General features: G+C 45.5%; 1 protein-coding gene across 1 annotated transcript in view; it reads right to left on the reverse strand.

Moving 5' to 3' along the window:
- The window catches only part of LOC120046020 (neurexin-1a-like), a 683,076-nt gene that overhangs the window by 361,300 nt on the left and 301,506 nt on the right, over window positions 1–20,270 (reverse strand). Inside the window, exons 5-6 of the mRNA XM_038990933.1 lie at window positions 15,755–15,778; window positions 14,429–14,590 (exon numbers count right to left, since the gene is read on the reverse strand). Of these exons, the coding sequence (XP_038846861.1) occupies window positions 14,429–14,590; window positions 15,755–15,778 (186 nt within the window). The remainder of the gene's footprint in view (window positions 1–14,428; window positions 14,591–15,754; window positions 15,779–20,270) is intronic.

Below are 20,270 nucleotides of genomic sequence, written 5' to 3' on the forward strand. Positions count from 1 at the left end.
CACACACACACACACACACACACACACACACACACACACACACACACACACACACACACACACACACACACACACACACACACACACACACACACACACACACACACGGTCTGGCGCAGCTCCCTTGTAGGGACATACAATTCAGTCCCATTAAAAATAATATTGGCCTTAACCCCTAACCCTAACCTTAACCCTAACCTAAACCTTAACCCAAAAACCTAACCTTAACCCTAACCCTAAAACTAACCCTAGCTCCTAACCCTAAAACTAACCCTAGCCCTAACCCTAACCCTAACCCTAAAACCAACCCTAGATTCTAACCCTAACCCTAAAACAAACCCTAGCTCCTAACCCTAACCCTAAACCGAATTCTAACCCTAACACCAATTTTAACCTTAACCCTAAATCACATAGAAATAGCATTTGACCTTGTATTGGGACATTTTTGTTGTGGGGACGTCTGGACCCCATATGTATAGTTAAACATGTCGACACACACACACACACACACACACACACACACACACACACACACACACACACACACACACACACACACACACACACACACACACACCACAGGAGCTGACAGGAGGGCTAAAGAGTCTACATCCCAAATTGCACCCTATTTCCTATGTAGTGCACTACTCTTTACCAGCGGCTAGGCTAAAGCTGAATCAGCAGTACTTCATCAAATACCAAGCTATAATGCCAGTAAGAAGGGATAAAAGTCCACTAAACATGTTTTTTACCTTTATTTAACTAGGCAAGTCAGTTAAGAACAAAATCATATTTACAATGACAGCCTAGGAACAGTGGGTTAACTGCCTTGTTCAGGGGCAGAATGACAAATATTTATCTTGTCAGCTCGGGGATTCGATCTAGCAACACTTTCGGTTACTGGCCCAACGCTCTAACCACTAGGCCACCTGTCACCCCAAACATTGATGACAAGCATCATCGTACAGTACCGTATTGCCCTGAATAAAATTGACCAAGTGAACAATTTTATTATGCTTTGTTGAGGTATCTGAAATTAAATACCAAGTTTCGTAAGAGGATAATAGCAGACAGTTAGAGAGTTTGGCATGTTTTATATAGTGTAAGATCTGCGTCCGATATGGCACCGGGTTCCCTATAGTATGCATTACTTTTGAAAAGATCCCTATGCCATTTGGGATGAAGCCACAGAGAGAAATCCAGTGTGTCATCATTGATATAGTGTAAGGAGAATGAATGGAGTACTGTTGTTGGGTGACCTCCCAGATAGTGTCGGCATCCCAAATGGCACCCCATTCCCTTTAAAGTGCACTACTTTCTTACCAAAACTATGGGCTGGTCAAAAGTACTACACTGTGTAGGGAATAGGGTGCCATTTGAGACAAACACAGTAGTGTAGATGGCTCCCCTAGCTGCACAGACTACAATGTTTTCCTATTATCTTCCTCCACCTCAGAGTTGTTTTTAGTGATTATACACCGTTAGAAACAGGGAGAGCTGCCAAAACATGGTAGAAGAAGTGGTCATTATAAATGTGTTATAGTATTGACTTCATTTATAGCCAAGAGTTTTGAATACAGATTCTGACTTCATCTTTAAGGGTTTTGTGAATACAGATTCTAACTTAATCTATAATGCTTTTGTAAATAGATTCTGACTCTTAATCTATAAGGTCTTTGTAAATACAGATTCTGATTCAATCTATAAAGTATTTGTAAATACAGATTATAAATTAATCTTTAAGGGTTTTGTAAATACAGATTATGACTTAATCTGTAAGGGTTTTGTCACTGCCTTTATCAATAAGTGCATTGAGGACGTCGTCCCCACAGTGACTGTACGTACATACCCCAACCAGAAGCCATGGATTACAGGCAACATTCGCACTGAGCTAAAGGCTAGAGCTGTCGCTTTCAAGGTGCGGGACTCTAACCCGGAAGAGTTAGATTTACAAGAAATCCCGCTATGCCCTGCGACGAACCATCAAACAGGCAAAGCGTCAATACAGGGCTAAGATTGAATCATACTACACCGGCTCCGACGCTCGTCGGATGTGGCAGGGCTTGCAAACTATTACAGACTACAAAGGGAAGCATAGCCGCTAACTGCCCAGTGACACGAGCCTAGTAGACCAGCTAAATCACTTCTATGCTCGCTTCGAGGCAAGCAACACTGAGGCACGCATGAAAGCATCAGCTGTTCCGGACGACTGTGTGATCACGCACTCTGTAGCCGAAGTGAGTAAGACCTTTAAACAGGTCAACATACACAAGGCTGTGGGGCCAGCAAGATTACCAGGACGTGTGCTCCGGGCATGTGCTGACCAACTGGCAGGTGTCTTCACTGACATTTTCAACATGTCCCTGATGTTGTCTGTAATACCAACATGCTTCAAGCAGACCACCATAGTCCCTGTGCCCAAGAACACAACGGCAACCTGCCTAAATGACTACAGACCTGTAGCACTCACGTCCGTAGCCATGAAGTGCTTTGAAAGGCTGGTAACAGCTCACATCAACACCATTATCCCAGAAACACTTTCAGATCCACAGATGATGCAATCTCTATTGCACTCCACACTGCCCTTTCCCACCTGGACAAAAGGAACACCAATGTGAGAATGCTGTTCATTGACTACAGCTCAGCGTTCAACACCATTGTACCCTCAAAGCTCATCACCAAGCTAAGGAACCTGGGACTAAACACCTCCCTCTGCAACTGGATCCTGGACTTCCTGACAGGCCACCGCCAAGTGGTGAGGGTAGGTAGCAACACATCTGCCCCGCTGATCCTCAACACTAGAGCTCCCCAGGGGTGTGTGCTTAGTCCCCTCCTGTACTCCCTGTTCACCCACGACTGCATGGCCAGGCATGACTCCAACACCATCATTAAGTTTCCTGACGACACAACAGTGGTAGGCCTGATCACCGACAACGACAAGACAGCCTATAGGGAGGAGGTCAGAGACCTGGCCGGGTGGTGCCAGAATAACAACCTATCCCTCAACGTAACCAAGACAAAGGAGATGATTGTGGACTACAGGAAAAGGAGCACCGAGCACGTCCCCATTCTCATCGACGGGGCTGTAGTGGAGCAGGTTGAGAGCTTCAAGTTCCTTGGTGTCCACATCAACAGCAAACTAGATTGGTCCAAACACAACAAGACAGTCGTGAAGAGGGCACAACAAAGCCTATTCCCCCTCAGGAACCTAAAAAGATTTGGCATGGGTCCTGAGATCCTCAAAAGGTTACACAGCTGCAACATCGAGAGCATCCTGACTGGTTGCATCACTGCCTGGTACGGCAATTGCTCGGCCTCCGACCGCAAGCCACTTCAGAGGGTAGTGCGTACGGCACAGTACATCACTGGGGCAAAGCTGCCTGCCATCCAGGACCTCTACACCAGGCGCTGTCAGAGGAAGGCCCTAAAAATTGTCAAAGACCCCAGCCACCCCAGTCATAGACTGTTCTCTCTACTACCGCATGGCAAGCGGTACCGGAGTGCCAAGTCTAGGACAAAAAGGCTTCTCAACAGTTTTTACCACCAAGCCATAAGACTCCTGAACAGGTAACCAAATGTTTACCCGGACTATTTGCATTGTGTGCCCCCCCCCCAACCCCTCTTTTACGCTGCTGCTACTCTCTGTTTATCTTCTATGCATAGTCACTTTAACTATACATTCATGTACATACTACCTAAATTGGCCCGACCAACCAGTGCTCCCGCACATTGGCTAACCGGGCTATCTGCATTGTGTCCCACCACCCGCCAACCCCTCTTTTTACGCTTCTGCTACTCTCTGTTCATCATATATGCATAATCACTTTAACGATACCTACATATACATACTACCTCAATAAGCCTGACTAACTGGTGTCTGTATATAGCCTTGCTACTCTTTTTTCAAATGTCTTTTTACTGTTGTTTTATTTCTTTACTTACCTACACACACACACACATACACACACACACACACACACACACACACACACACACATACCTTTTTTCCCCGCACCATTGGTTAGAGCCTGTAAGTAAGCATTTCACTGTAAGGTCTACACCTGTTGTATTCGGCGCACGTGACAAATAAACGTGGATTTGATTTGATTTCTGAATACAGATTCTGACCTAATCTATAAGGGTTTAGTGAATTCAGATGCTGACTCTTAATCTATACGTTTTTTGTGAATACAGAAACAAATACTGTAGCTCAACAAACAGCAAAGTGTGAACAACAGAACAGTTATAATGTTAGGAAAATAAGTGTGGAGAAATTATGTGACATAATCTTCATCTAATCTATATGACATGACACTGTTCCTGGTCCTTTAAAATGTTTCCTTTGAACGCCAAATCAATATTCCAGGAGAACTCATACAACATCAACACCTCAGTGTTCAATGGATTAATGTGAACCCAATCAGTATCACCCTTCTGGAGTGTAAACCCAATCATTATCACCCCTTTGGAGTGTAAACCCAATCATTATCACCCCTCTGGAGTGTAAACCCAATCATTATCACCCCTCTGGAGTGTAAACCCAATCATTATCACCCCTCTGGAGTGTAAACCCAATCAGTTTCACCCTTCTGCAGTGTAAACCCAATCAGTGTCACCCTCTGGAGTGCATGCAATTGTGTTAACCCAATTATAAAGTGTGACTTTGTCTGTGAATGGTGTAAATGTTATTATGATGAGCATTGCTCTCTCTCTTTCTCTATCTTTCCCTCTCTCCTTTCACTATGTGAAGCTAAGGTTGTGTCGACAGCTAGGCTCAGTAGGAGCTACATCTTTAACAGTGTCCCGCAGGGGTGCAGAGAAGTAACCCTCCATCCCCCTTCTCTCTCTCTCTCTCTCTCTCTCTCTCTCTCTCTCTCTCTCTCTCTCTCTCTCTCTCTCCCTCCCTCTCCCTCTCCCTCTCCCTCTCCCTCCCTATCCCTCTCCAATTGTGCCTCAATCTGATGGACGCCGGATTGAGGTAAGGACCAAGTTGAAAAATAAAATAAAAACAGATTGCAAAAACTACATCTATCTGATTTGGTAATTACAAATATATGTGAACGTAGCACGCCTGTGTGGTATGAAGATGCTGTACGGCCAAACGGCTCATGTTTGATGGGTCTTAATGGTGGGAAAACAATGCTGTTGTTTCCTTGTTTCCTTGTTATGCTTGGCATTCACCTGAAAACAGGCTCGGCTCCGGTGGCAACATGTTAGTAAGGAGCTTTGTTTATCTGTCTGTGTGTTTGTTTGTTGTATTTCTCAGTGAACAGCAGCAATTTACCTATTTATCTGTATATTTTAGAGTGAAATCTACGGAGGAGAGCAGAGCAGGGCAGCACATGACAATTAGACAAGTCAGTAGTGACTGTACTGTAGTTGTCTCCACAGAGCTTCAGTAGTGACTGTACTGTAGTTGTCTCCACAGAGCTTCAGTAGTGACTGTACTGTAGTTGTCTCCACAGAGCTTCAGTAGTGACTGTACTGTAGTTGTCTCCACAGAGCTTCAGTAGTGACTGTACTGTAGTTGTCTCCACAGAGCTTCAGTAGTGACTGTACTGTAGTTGTCTCCACAGAGCTTCAGTAGTGACTTTACTGTAGTTGTCTCCACAGAGCTTCAGTAGTGACTGTACTGTAGTTGTCTCCACAGAGCTTCAGTAGTGACTGTACTGTAGTTGTCTCTACGGTGCTTCAGTAGTGACTGTACTGTAGTTGTCTCTACGGTGCTTCAGTAGTGACTGTACTGTAGTTGTCTCTCCCTCTCCCTCTCCACAGGGAGAGGGAGAGGGAGAGGGAGGGAGAGAGAGAGAGAGCGAGAGAGAGAGAGAAGGGGGATGGAGGGTTACTTCTCTGCACCCCTGCGGGACACTGTTAAAGATGTAGCTCCTACTGAGCATAGCCGTCGACACAACCTTAGCTTCACATAGTGAACGGAGAGAGGGAAAGATAGCGAAAGAGAGAGAGCAATGCTCATCATAATAACATTTACACCATTCACAGACAAAGTCACACTTTATAATTGGGTTAACACAATTGCATGCACTCCAGAGGGTGACACTGATTGGGTTTACACTGCAGAAGGGTGAAACTGATTGGGTTTACACTCCAGAGGGGTGATAATGATTGGGTTTACACTCCACAGTCACTACTTCAGTAGTGACTGTACTGTAGTTGTCTCCACAGAGCTTCAGTAGTGACTGTACTGTAGTTGTCTCCACAGAGCTTCAGTAGTGACTGTATTGTAGTTGTCTCCACAGAGCTTCAGTAGTGACTGTACTGTAGTTGTCTCCACAGAGCTTCAGTAGTGACTGTACTGTAGTTGTCTCCACAGAGCTTCAGTAGTGACTGTACTGTAGTTGTCTCCACAGAGCTTCAGTAGTGACTGTACTGTAGTTGTCTCCACAGAGCTTCAGTAGTGACTGTACTGTAGTTGTCTCCACAGAGCTTCAGTAGTGACTGTACTGTAGTTGTCTCTACGGTGCTTCAGTAGTGACTGTACTGTAGTTGTCTCCACAGAGCTTCAGTAGTGACTGTACTGTAGTTGTCTCTACGGTGCTTCAGTAGTGACTGTACTGTAGTTGTCTCTACGGTGCTCCAGCACCATTATACTGTCTAATATAATATATGCTTTTGATCTAATTCAAAGTGACATACAGGCATGCGTTCATACAATTTACGTGTGGGTAGTCCCGGGAATCGAACCCACTATCCTGGCATTGCATGCTCTACCAATTGAACTACTGAAGACCACTACAGGACAGTACAGATGTAGGATCTGCTACTGCAGGAAAATATGATCATGGATATTTTTTGGAAGGGTTGATAGATTTATCGTTAGGGCAAATCAATTCTAACATTTTCAAGTGGAAATTACAAACCGTAGAAGCCTTTTTAAACCTTAAATACTGTACTGCTGTACAGGGAAAGTTTCAGCAAGAAAAGAGTGATCAAATAAAGATCCTACAGTCCATCTGTACATAGACTTCTATCAATTTTGTCTGAAGCCTACGGTGAGACAATCGGAAACCTTTATAATAATAAAACTAACTGACAACTAACTGAACTGGATACAGTTCTAATATTTTGACTCTTGATATTTCCTCTTATCTCTTTGAGAAACACTTTTAAAACCAGCTTGATAAAAGGTTAGGTCATTCAGAAATCTGTAACGGAGCCAAGTAAAATTTTCAAGCCATGTTTAAAGATACACCATGAAAATAGATGAAACCTATTGGTGGGAGAAAGAAAACCAACTTGACAATCTCTTGGCAGTGGTGTGTGTGGAGGGAGATAGGTAGGTAGGGAGGGAGGGAATGATATCTCTAAAGAGGAGCTGAGAGAGAGCGAAAAGAGAGAGAGAGAGAGAGAGTGAGAGAGAGCGGGAGAGGGCCTGCAGAATGCAGAAAGAGGGGCTTTAGTAACACTGGAGCCAGGAGAGGAGAGGCTTTAGTAACACTGGAGCCAGGAGAGGAGAGGCTTTAGTAACACGGGAGCCAGGAGAGGAGAGGAGAGGCTTTAGTAACGCTGGAGCCAAGAGAGGAGAGGCTTTAGTAACACTGGAGCCAGGAGAGGAGAGGCTTTAGTAACGCTGGAGCCAGGAGAGGAGAGGCTTTAGTAACGCTGGAGCCATGAGAGGAGAGGCTTTAGTAACGCTGAGTCAACTGAGTCAACACATAGGGCCTAAGGAGCTTTGGGCAGGCCTATCTCATCCCTTCTCCCCCTCTCTCTCCCTTCCCTCCCTCTCTTTTACACCTCTCTTTCACTCTCTCTCTCGTACTCTCTCCTGCTTTCTCCCTCTCTTTCTTTCTCTCTCTCCTGTTCTCTTACAGTCACAGGAGGAAGGTACTGCACTAATTTGTTATCAGACTGGAGCCATGACGTCTAGGCTATTACTGCACTGGTGTTTGTCATGACAACAGAACAGTACAGCAGCAGCTAAGACTGGTGTTTGTCATGACAACAGAACAGTACAGCAGCAGCTAAGACTGGTGTTTGTCATGACAACAGAACAGTACAGCAGCAGCTAAGACTGGTGTTTGTCATGGAAACAGAACAGTACAGCAGCAGCTAAGTGGTGTTTGTCATGACAACAGAACAGTACAGCAGCAGCTAAGACTGGTGTTTGTCATGACAACAGAACAGTACAGCAGCAGCCAAGACTGGTGTTTGTCATGACAACAGAACAGTACAGCAGCAGCTAAGACTGGTGTTTGTCATGACAACAGAACAGTACAGCAGCAGCTAAGTGGTGTTTGTCATGACAACAGAACAGTACAGCAGCAGCTAAGACTGGTGTTTGTCATGACAACAGAACAGTACAGCAACAGCTAAGACTGGTGTTTGTCATGACAACAAAACAGTACAGCAGCAGCTAAGTGGTGTTTGTCATGACAACAGAACAGTACAGCAGCAGCTAAGTGGTGTTTGTCATGACAACAGAACAGTATAGAAGCAGCTAAGACTGGTGTTTGTCATGACAACAGAACAGTACAGCAGCAGCTAAGTGGTGTTTGTCATGACAACAGAACAGTACAGCAGCAGCTAAGACTGGTGTTTGTCATGACAACAGAACAGTACAGCAGCAGCTAAGACTGGTGTTTGTCATGACAACAGAACAGTATAGCAGCAGCTAAATGGTGTTTGTCATGACAACAGAACAGTACAGCAGCAGCTAAGTGGTGTTTGTCATGACAACAGAACAGTACAGAAGCAGCTAAGTGGTGTTTGTCATGACAACAGAACAGTACAGCAGCAGCTAAGACTGGTGTTTGTCATGACAACAGAACAGTACAGCAGCAGCTAAGTGGTATTTGTCATGACAACAGAACAGTACAGCAGCTAAGTGGTGTTTGTCATGACAACAGAACAGTACAGCAGCAGCTAAGACTGGTGTTTGTCATGACAATAGAACAGTACAGCAGCAGCTAAGTGGTGTTTGTCATGACAACAGAACAGTACAGCAGCAGCTAAAACTGGTGTTTGTCATGACAACAGAACAGTACAGCAGCAGCTAAGTGGTGTTTGTCATGACAACAGAACAGTACAGCAGCAGCTAAGACTGGTGTTTGTCATGACAACAGAACAGTACAGCAGCAGCTAAGACTGGTGTTTGTCAAATCAAAAACGAATCAAATCAAATTGGATTGGTCACATACACATGGTTAGCAGATGTTAATGCAAGTGTAGTGAAATGCTTGTGCTTCTAGTTCCGACCCTGCAGTAAAATCTAACAAGTAATCTTACAAATTCACAACAACTACCTTATACACACAAGTGTAAAGGAATGAACAAGAATATGTACATATAAATATATGGATGAGCGATGGCCAAACGGCATAGGCAAGATGCAGTAGATGGTATTGAGTACAGTATATACATATGAGATGAGTAATGTAGGGTATGTAAACATTAATTAAAGTGGCATTGTTTAAAGTGACTACTGATAAATGTATTACATCCAATTTTTAATTATTAAAATGGCTAGAGATTTGAGTCAGTATGTTGGCAGCAGCCACTCAATGTTAGTGATGGCTGTTTAACAGTGTGATGCCCTTGAGATAGAAGCTGTTTATCAGTCTCTCGGTCCTCGCGTTGATGCACCTGTACTGACCTCGCCTTCTGGATGATAGCGGGGTGAACAGGCAGTGGCTCGGGTGGTTGTTGTCCTTGGTGATCTTTATGGCCTTCCTGTGACATCGGGTGGTGTAGGTGTCCTGGAGGGCAGGTAGTTTTCCCCCTGGTGATGCGTTGTGCAGACCTCACTACCCTCTGGAGAGCCTTACGGTTGTGGACGGAGCAGTTGCTGTACCAGGTGGTGATACAGCCTGACAGGATGCTCTCGATTGTGCATTTGTAAAAGTTTGTGAGTGTTTTTGGTGACAAAACACATTTCTTCTGCCTCCTGAGGTTGAAGAGGCGGTGCTGCGCCTTCTTCACAACGCTGTCTGTGTGGGTGGACCAATTCAGTTTGTCCGTGATGTGTACACCGAGGAACTTAAAACTTTGCACCTTCTCCACTACTGTCCCGTCGATGTGGATAGGGTGGTGCTCCCTCTGCTGTTTCTTGAAGTCCACGATCATCTCCTTTGTTTTGTTGACATTGAGTGTGAGGTTATTTTCCTAACACCACACTCCGAAGGTCCTCACCTCCTCCCTGTAGGCCGTCTCGTCGGAGTTGGTAATCAAGCCTACCACCGTGTCGTCTGCAAACTTGATGATAGAGTTGGAGGCGTGAATGTACACGCAGTTATGAATGAACAGGAAGTACAGGAGAGGGCTGAGAATGCACCCTTGTGGGGCCCCAGTGTTGAGGATCAGCGGGATGGAGATGGTTTCCTACCCTCACCACGTGGGGGCGGCCCGTCAGAAAGTCCAGGACCCAGTTGCACAGGGCGTTGTCGAGACCCAGGGTCTTGAGCTTAATAACGAGTTTGGAGGGTACTATGGTGTTAAATGCTGAGCTGTAGTTGATGAACAGCATTCTTACATAGGTATTCTTCTTGTCCAGATGGGTTAGGGCAGTGTGCAGTGTGATTGCGATTGCGTCGTATGTGGACCTATTGGGGTGGTAAGCAAATTGGAGTGGGTCTGGGGTGTCAGGTAGGGTGGAGATGATATGATGCTTGACCAGTCTCTCAAAGCATTTCATGATGACGGAAGTGAGTGCTACGGGGCGATAGTCGTTTAGCTCAGTTACCTTAGCTTTCTTGGGAACAGGAACACTTGTGGCCCTCTTGAAGCATGTGGGAACAGTTTGACTACGCCACAGGAACATGTCATCAATAAGAGTTGTCAAGGCAACTTGCTGCTGCTTGACCACTGCTTGACCATATGTCATATGTCATCTTCCTGCGACCATTGCCTACAGAACAGGGTTTTGTCTAGAAAAGATACAGCTTCTGTCAAAGTTGACTTTTTGTAGCAGATTTAGGAGCACTTATGCAGCAGGTTAAGATAATGATTGTAGCAGGTTCAGATAATTCGGTTAATGTTAGCAAAAGGGTTAGGGTTAGCTACTTTTGACGTGAATTTGACAAAACTGTATCCCATCTAGGCTCTCTTCCTCTGGGACACTTCATAGCAACTATATGTAGCATGCATCACTGCCAACTGCCAGCACACTCCAGCCTTGATCCCAGCCTAGAAAAACACAGAAGACTAGGGAGCATTTTTGTTTTCTCTAGTGTGCCCCCCTGTTTGGGCTGCACAGCTAGTCCTGTCAGTCCACCACACCAAATACAATATGATTTGATTTGATTTGGTGTGGTGGACTGACAGGACTAGCTGTGCAGCCCAAATTCTACCCTTTTCCATATTCTCTACTCTGGTCAACAATTTTGCACCATATAGGGAATAGGGTGACATTGGGGACACAGACTAGCAGACTGCAAGGAGGGCACCACCAACCAGATGGCAGTGTTTACACCATGTCTGAATCCCAAATGGCACCCTATTCCCTACATAGAGTCTTAGTTTTGACCAGAACTCTAGGGCAATAGCATGCCATTTGGGACGCGGATCCATGTATCATCTCAGAAGCACCCGTCGAACGAAGACATGTATGCCCCTAATGAGATAGAACCCCTTAATGAGCTCTAGCCCCTAACGAGCTCCTAGCCCTAATGAGGAAGAGATGGAGCATGGACATGTGGTCTGCACCCTGACTGCTCATTAAGACTCCGTTGCATGAGAACTTTTCTGTTAGGTTTCGTGAGGATGACACCCTTGGCTGGGGTGAGGAGAGAAGAAAAGGAGAAATGTAGGACACTACAGGAGGAAGAGAAGGGGAAAAGCTACTGAAAAGAGAGAGAGAGAGAGAGAGAGAGAGAGAGAGAGAGAGAGAGAGAGAGAGATGGTGGAAAAGTAATAGAGAAAAAAGAAATGAGGAGGGAAGAGAATGGGAGGTGATGTCACTTCTCGAGAGTAGACTGTATTCCTTGGTGGCTGCTGATGTCACTTCTCGAGAGTAGACTGTATTCCTTGGTGGCTGCTGATGTCACTTCTCGAGAGTAGACTGTATTCCTTGGTGGCTGCTGATGTCACTTCTCGAGAGTAGACTGTATTCCTTGGTGGCTGCTGATGTCACTTCTCGAGAGTAGACTGTATTCCTTGGTGGCTGCTGATGTCACTTCTCGAGAGTAGACTGTATTCCTTGGTGGCTGCTGATGTCACTTCTCGAGAGTAGACTGTATTCCTTGGTGGCTGCTGATGTCACGTCTCGAGAGTAGACTGTATTTCTTGGTGGCTGAAGATGTCACTTCTCGAGAGTAGACTGTATTCCTTGGTGGCTGCTGATGTCACTTCTGGAGAGTAGACTGTATTCCTTGGTGGCTGCTGATGTCACGTCTCGAGAGTAGACTGTATTCCTTGGTGGCTGCTGATGTGAACATATTTTTTGGGTCAGCATCCCATTAAGCACCCAATGTAATATTTTGCAGAAAATAACGTAGAAAGGGAAAATTGAAACAACTCCCTTTATCAGCATGGTCCAGGATGGATGAATATCTTCAATATGTATAATATTATTGCGAAGCGTCTTTGGAAACTACAGAGAACTGTCAGATCTTGAATTGACAGATCCTGATATTACCGAAACGGCACAGCGTCTATCTTTTGATTATAACGCATATATATAGCATGTGTGTTCACCAAAATATTTTGTAACTGATTTAGAACTCTTGCTTTAGGTTCTGAAAACACAATTGTCTTGGCAGGAACACCCCCTCTGAGGTATGACAGGGAGATGTATGGAGTGTTGGGACAGTTTTGGCACTGACTTAAAACAAGGGGCAGCATGCACCCCAAAAATCTGAGGGGGATTAATATATGTGAGGATGACTGGGGGTGGTCCAGAGGGGTGTGGTCTGGGGGGGGCTTCATCCCCCTGTCCGTAAATTGGAGAATTTACAATTTTTCAAACACCTGAAACAGCTTTTTTCCTACAATCTAGAGCTATAATCATTGTGCTTAACTTCATGTAAAAAAAATATGTATATTTGTCCACATATCTAAACATCCCTCTTGAGCATTCTGTATCATCCAGACTGTTTTTTTTTTAAAGAAAAATGCTTCTCTGCTAAGCTCTGGCTAAAAGATTTAAAGGAATGTGAGACTTATTCAGTACATTTAGTTATGTCTTGCTTTTTGAACGTCTACCAACCCTGCCAGCAAGCATGCCAGGTAAGATAGTTAGACAAGCTAGTTACTCTAACTTGATTGATAGCCTGAAATGGCTTCTTGATAGCTAGTTATGAGGTTGGGAGATAGGGAACCTATCAGACACACCTACGAATAGGGCTATCTTCTGTAAACCACCCATACCTTCTCACAACACAACTGATGGCTCAAAGGCATTAAGAAGAAAATACATTCCACAAAGTACATTCTTGCGTGTTCCCAGTGATGTACTGTACACTCCACTCCCTCTACCCTGAGAGCACTGTGCAGTGTGTGGTGTGATGCCCACTCCCTCTACCCTGAGAGCACTGTGCAGTGTGTGGTGCGATGCCCACTCCCTCTACCCTGAGAGCACTGTGCAGTGTGTGGTGTGATGCCCACTTCCTCTACCCTGAGAGCACTGTGCAGTGTGTGGTGCGATGCCCACTTTCTCTACCCTGAGAGCACTGTGCAGTGTGTGGTGTGATGCCCACTCCCTCTACCCTGAGAGCACTGTGCAGTGTGTGGTGCGATGCCCACGCCCTCTACCCTGAGAGCACTGTGCAGTGTGTGGTGTGATGCCCACTCCCTCTACCCTGAGAGCAAGGTGCAGTGTGTGGTGTGATGCCCACTTCCTCTACGCTGAGAGCACTGTGCAGTGTGTGGTGCGATGCCCACTTCCTCTACCCTGAGAGCACTGTGCAGTGTGTGGTGTGATGCCCACTCCCTCTACCCTGAGAGCACTGTGCAGTGTGTGCTGCGATGCCCACTCCCTCTACCCTGAGAGCACTGTGCAGTGTGTGGTGTGATGCCCACTTCCTCTACCCTGAGAGCACTGTGCAGTGTGTGGTGCGATGCCCACTTCCTCTACCCTGAGAGCACTGTGCAGTGTGTGGTGTGATGCCCACTCCCTCTACCCTGAGAGCACTGTGCAGTGTGTGGTGTGATGCCCACTTCCTCTACGCTGAGAGCACTGTGCAGTGTGTGGTGTGATGCCCACTCCCTCTACCCTGAGAGCACTGTGCAGTGTGTGGTGCGATGCCCACTCCCTCTACCCTGAGAGCACTGTGCAGTGTGTGGTGTGATGCCCACTCCCTCTACCCTGAGAGCAAGGTGCAGTGTGTGGTGTGATGCCCACTTCCTCTACGCTGAGAGCACTGTGCAGTGTGTGGTGTGATGCCCACTTCCTCTACGCTGAGAGCACTGTGCAGTGTGTGGGTGTGATGCCCACTTCCTCTACCCTGAGAGCACTGTGCAGTGTGTGGGTGTTTACCTCTTTCAGACAACCCATAAAGTTGTTGCTAACAGGTGATCCAGGCAGGTCAGCCGTGCTAGGACTCCCGCCAACATAGAAAAAGTCGTCGGAGCCTAGCATGGTGTAGTCTTCTTGAGTATACCCTGTGGTGGTCAGTATCCCATCCACGGATATAGTTACCTAGACAACAAAGCACAGGGAAAGGACACGCTATACTCTGATAGCCTATCAGAGCTCTCAGTCCAGTGACATTTTGCCTCTTTCATTGTCTTCTGATAGTATAATTGTTCTTCTATAGATGTTTGGTAAAGATTGTAGAAACCCATTTTCATGTCTGTTTTTTTATTTTCTTGTTTTTGGTTATTTTGTCCAGTTTAGGATTAGTAGTTTGAAAAGTAGATGGCTAGCCCTCCAAGGGAATGATAAATCTAGTTAGCTAGGGAGTGATTTAGTTGCCCCAGACTAAGTGTGTTAGTAAGTTAGCCCCTACTGCAACTCAAAGTCATTTCAGCAGACACAAAAATGGTGTTAGTAGAATGTTATCTAGGTTAGTTTTGCTAAGTTTACATATTAGTAAAAGTTAATCAGCAGTTTGTTTTCAGAAAAAAAATGACTATAGCGTGCAAGTGGGTTACATATAGACAGTAACAAGCAAGTAGAAGCCACAACCACATGTTTAGCGTTTGGTTAATGATATGCCAGAAATTATTTTTTTCAGAAATACAAAAGTAAGGCGTTTTAGTATTTTCTTTTTGCATGCAAGCACACAAAATAAACATTTCCCCAGATAGTGTTTGCTAATGGATTTAATCTGACACTTTGCGCTCGTGTCGGATGCATGCAGAAGCAGATGATGACAAATCCCCAGCAAGGACCAGAAGAAAAAGCAGCAATGAAAACGACAGCTGGCCTGGATGAATAGTGGGTAGTATGAGCATGTGCAGCGTACAGAGCAGCATTCAGAGTGCATGCCATGCAGAGTGAATGGGAAATAGATCACTGGCTGAGCCAATGAGCATCAGGCCAGCCAGGCAGGAGACAGACATTGGTCCTCCTTTGATAACCACTGCTTGATGCAAAAGGCTTGAAACGATGCTCCTAAAAATGTGATTGGACAGGATACAGGAAGTAAAAATAACAGGAAGTGGTGAAATCCAATCAACGGATGAAAATAGTGTCAAAATAAAAAGGAGGTCAAAAGGTAAGCAGAAAGAGTACCAACCGCAGTTCCCCTTTTTTTTGTTTATGACGTCTACAGTAAGAAAAGATAGAAAAGAAACACACGGCAAACCCAAACTAAGAAACAATTAGAATGATATCTACCGAACAATGGAGTTTGTTTACCATAGCGTGTCCAATGCCTGAGTGCTTTGTGGAGAGGGGGGAGAAAGGAAATGAAAAACTGTCAACAGAATAACGATAGTTACTCAAAAAAGAGATGATGGTTAACTACCAAAAGTTAGCACATTGTTGTTGTTGTTAATAAACGTTAAAAAAATATATTGGTTAGTAGTATGACACATTCCATGAATGACATGTTAGTTGTTGTTTTTCAAAGCATGTTAGTAACATAGAGTAAAAAAGGGCAAAATAAGTTATTTTTACAAGAAAAAAAAACAGACTAAGGAAGACTAGCAAAAATGCTCCCACAGTGGAAGTGAGCTAGCTCGTATTGGATCGATCGATGACTCCCTGTGGTCTACATGGGACTGACCATGTAGACTGTACTGCCCTGGGTAGGCATCAACAACCCGCCACCCCTCTGACATGGTATAACTGACAGAAAACAAATGGTTAATAAGAGAGAATGCCTAAAGCACATCAGTCGACCCTCTTTAACGAAAGTCCTTCAGATCGTTATTCTTTATCTTTGGATACTTTGGGTTAATTACATAATAATTTTCATTGGACCATTTTCATGATTTTCAAGACCAGGTTTGGACCACGATTCCGACCAATCCCATCCGTTGGGATGTCGGTGGTCAGGATCTCATCTTACAGTACTGTACCTCCATTTTGGTCTTATTGATGGACTTTAGGATCACTTTACTGCAATGAGACAAAGCAAAGAAGACCCTGACACAAAATGAGAAGGATAATTGGATTCTCCTGTTGAGCATGCACTTTCATTATGCATTCTTAATGTTTTCACAAATCAATTCAATTTTAACCTTACTCAAATGATCTAGATATTTTTTTTACCTATTTGTCGGTGTGGTGTTTCAAAAGAAACAATCCACTACCATGTGAGCAGGAACACATCTAGAGAGCTAGTGTGTTGGTAGGATTCTGTGAGCAGGAACACATCTAGAGAGCTAGTGTGTTGGTGGGATGCTGTGAGCAGGAACACATCTAGAGAGCTGGTGTGTTGGTAGGATGTTGTGCGCAGGAACACATCTAGAGAGCTAGTGTGTTGGAAGGATGCTGTGAGCAGGAACACATCTAGAGAGCTAGTGTGTTGGTGGATGCTGTGAGCAGGAACACATCTAGAGAGCTAGTGTGTTGGTGGATACTGTGAGCAGGAACACATCTAGAGAGCTAGTGTGTTGGAAGGATGCTGTGAGCAGGAACACATCTAGAGCGCTAGTGTGTTGGAAGGATGCTGTGAGCAGGAACACATCTAGAGAGCTAGTGTGTTGGTGGATGCTGTGAGCAGGAACACATCTAGAGAGCTAGTGTGTTGGTGGATACTGTGAGCAGGAACACATCTAGAGAGCTAGTGTGTTGGAAGGATGCTGTGAGCAGGAACACATCTAGAGCGCTAGTGTGTTGGTGGATGCTGTGAGCAGGAACACATCTAGAGAGCTAGTGTGTTGGAAGGATGCTGTGAGCAGGAACACATCTAGAGAGCTAGTGTGTTGGTGGATGCTGTGAGCAGGAACACATCTAGAGAGCTAGTGTGTTGGTGGGATGCTGTGAGCAGGAACACATCTAGAGAGCTCATGTGTTGGTGGGATGCTGTGAGCAGGAACACATCTAGAGAGCTAGTGTCTTGGTAGGATGCTGTGAGCAGGAACACATCTAGAGAGCTAGTGTCTTGGTAGGATGCTGTGAGCAGGAACACATCTAGAGAGCTAGTGTGTTGGTAGGATGCTGTGAGCAGGAACACATCTAGAGAGCTAGTGTGTTTGTGGGATGCTGTGAGCAGGAACACATCTAGAGAGATAGTGTGTTGGAGGATGCTGTGAGCAGGAACACATCTAGAGAGCTAGTGTGTTGGTGGCTGCTGTGAGCAGGAACACATCTAGAGAGATAGTGTGTTGGTGGGATGCTGTGAGCAGGAACACATCTAGAGAGATAGTGTGTTGGAGGATGCTGTGAGCAGGAACACATCTAGAGAGCCCGTGTGTTGGAGGATGCTGTGAGCAGGAACACATCTAGAGAGCTAGTGTGTTGGTGGGATGCTGTGAGCAGGAACACATCTAGAGAGCTAGTGTCTTGGTAGGATGCTGTGAGCAGAAACACATCTAGAGAGCTCGTGTGTTGGAGGATGCTGTGAGCAGGAACACATCTAGAGAGCTAGTGTGTTGGTGGATACTGTGAGCAGGAACACATCTAGAGAGCTAGTGTCTTGGTAGGATGCTGTGAGCAGGAACACATCTAGAGAGCTAGTGTGTTGGTAGGATGTTGTGAGCAGGAACACATCTAGAGAGCTCGTGTGTTGGAGGATGATGTGAGCAGGAACACATCTAGAGAGCTAGTGTGTTGGTGGATACTGTGAGCAGGAACACATCTAGAGAGCTAGTGTGTTGGTGGATGCTGTGAGCAGGAACACATCTAGAGAGCTAGTGTGTTGGTGGGATGCTGTGATGCTGTGAGCAGGAACACATCTAGAGAGCTCATGTGTTGGTGGGATGCTGTGAGCAGGAACACATCTAGAGAGCTAGTGTCTTGGTAGGATGCTGTGAGCAGGAACACATCTAGAGAGCTAGTGTCTTGGTAGGATGCTGTGAGCAGGAACACATCTAGAGAGCTAGTGTGTTGGTAGGATGCTGTGAGCAGGAACACATCTAGAGAGCTAGTGTGTTTGTGGGATGCTGTGAGCAGGAACACATCTAGAGAGATAGTGTGTTGGTGGGATGCTGTGAGCAGGAACACATCTAGAGAGCTCGTGTGTTGGAGGATGCTGTGAGCAGGAACACATCTAGAGAGCTAGTGTGTTGGTGGGATGCTGTGAGCAGGAACACATCTAGAGAGCTAGTGTCTTGGTAGGATGCTGTGAGCAGAAACACATCTAGAGAGCTCGTGTGTTGGAGGATGCTGTGAGCAGGAACACATCTAGAGAGCTAGTGTGTTGGTGGGATGCTGTGAGCAGGAACACATCTAGAGAGCTAGTGTGTTGGTGGGATGCTGTGAGCAGGAACACATCTAGAGAGCTAGTGTGTTGGTGGGATGCTGTGAGCAGGAACACATCTAGAGAGCTAGTGTGTTGGTGGGATGCTGTGAGCAGGAACACATCTAGAGAGCTAGTGTCTTGGTAGGATGCTGTGAGCAGAAACACATCTAGAGAGCTCGTGTGTTGGAGGATGCTGTGAGCAGGAATACATCTAGAGAGCTAGTGTGTTGGTGGGATGCTGTGAGCAGGAACACATCTAGAGAGCTAGTGTGTTGGTGGGATGCTGTGAGCAAGAACACATCTAGAGAGCTAGTGTGTTGGTGGGATGCTGTGAGCAGGAACACATCTAGAGAGATAGTGTGTTGGTGGGATGCTGTGAGCAGGAACACATCTAGAGAGCTAGTGTGTTGGTAGGATGTTGTGAGCAGGAACACATCTAGAGAGCTCGTGTGTTGGTGGGATGCTGTGAGCAGGAACACGTCTAGAGAGCTAGTGTGTTGGTGGATGCTGTGAGCAGAAACACATCTAGAGAGCTCGTGTGTTGGTAGGATGCTGTGAGCAGGAACACATCTAGAGAGCTAGTGTGTTGGTAGGATGTTGTGAGCAGGAACACATCTAGAGAGCTAGTGTCTTGGTAGGATGCTGTGAGCAGAAACACATCTAGAGAGCTCGTGTGTTGGAGGATGCTGTGAGCAGGAACACATCTAGAGAGCTAGTGTGTTGGTGGGATGCTGTGAGCAGGAACACATCTAGAGAGCTAGTGTGTTGGTGGGATGCTGTGAGCAGGAACACATCTAGAGAGCTAGTGTGTTGGTGGGATGTTGTGAGCAGGAACACATCTAGAGAGCTCGTGTGTTGGTGGGATGCTGTGAGCAGGAACACATCTAGAGAGCTAGTGTGTTGGTGGATGCTGTGAGCAGAAACACATCTAGAGAGCTCGTGTGTTGGTGGGATGCTGTGAGCAGGAACACATCTAGAGAGCTAGTGTGTTGGTGGATGCTGTGAGCAGAAACACATCTAGAGAGCTAGTGTGTTTGGTGGGATGCTGTGTATGCAGAAACACATCTAGAGAGCTCGTGTGTTGGTGGGATGCTGTTCAAGTGAAAAGAAAGCCATTATATTCTGTACTTCCACCTATATGGAGTAAAGCAAACTGTGTCGCTTGTAAACTGTGTTGCTTATATGTTTCTTAATTCAGTGGTTTACTTTTTTGGGGGCGTAACTGTAGCAATCATTCCAAGCCGTATTCTAACAGAAAAACCCATCTTTGCATGCTATGTATTTTCAGTAAAAATAGCATGTGTTAAGCAGCCAAAGACCCAGAGGTCACCAAGGAGAAGGCTGATCCTCTAATAGTCAATAGAGGCTGTTCATTGTGGTCACAACTATAGAGGGAAAATAAAGCGATGACTCAGAGATCCGCTTCTCTGAACAAAGTGACACTCGGTAAGAGCTGTGATCTTTTTGACATGGTCTTTCCACTATTGATGCCTCTGATATTCCATGGTCTGTTCTCTATCGATG

This window comes from Salvelinus namaycush, chromosome 4 (genome assembly GCF_016432855.1).
Source record: "Salvelinus namaycush isolate Seneca chromosome 4, SaNama_1.0, whole genome shotgun sequence".
Lineage (NCBI taxonomy): Eukaryota > Metazoa > Chordata > Actinopteri > Salmoniformes > Salmonidae > Salvelinus > Salvelinus namaycush.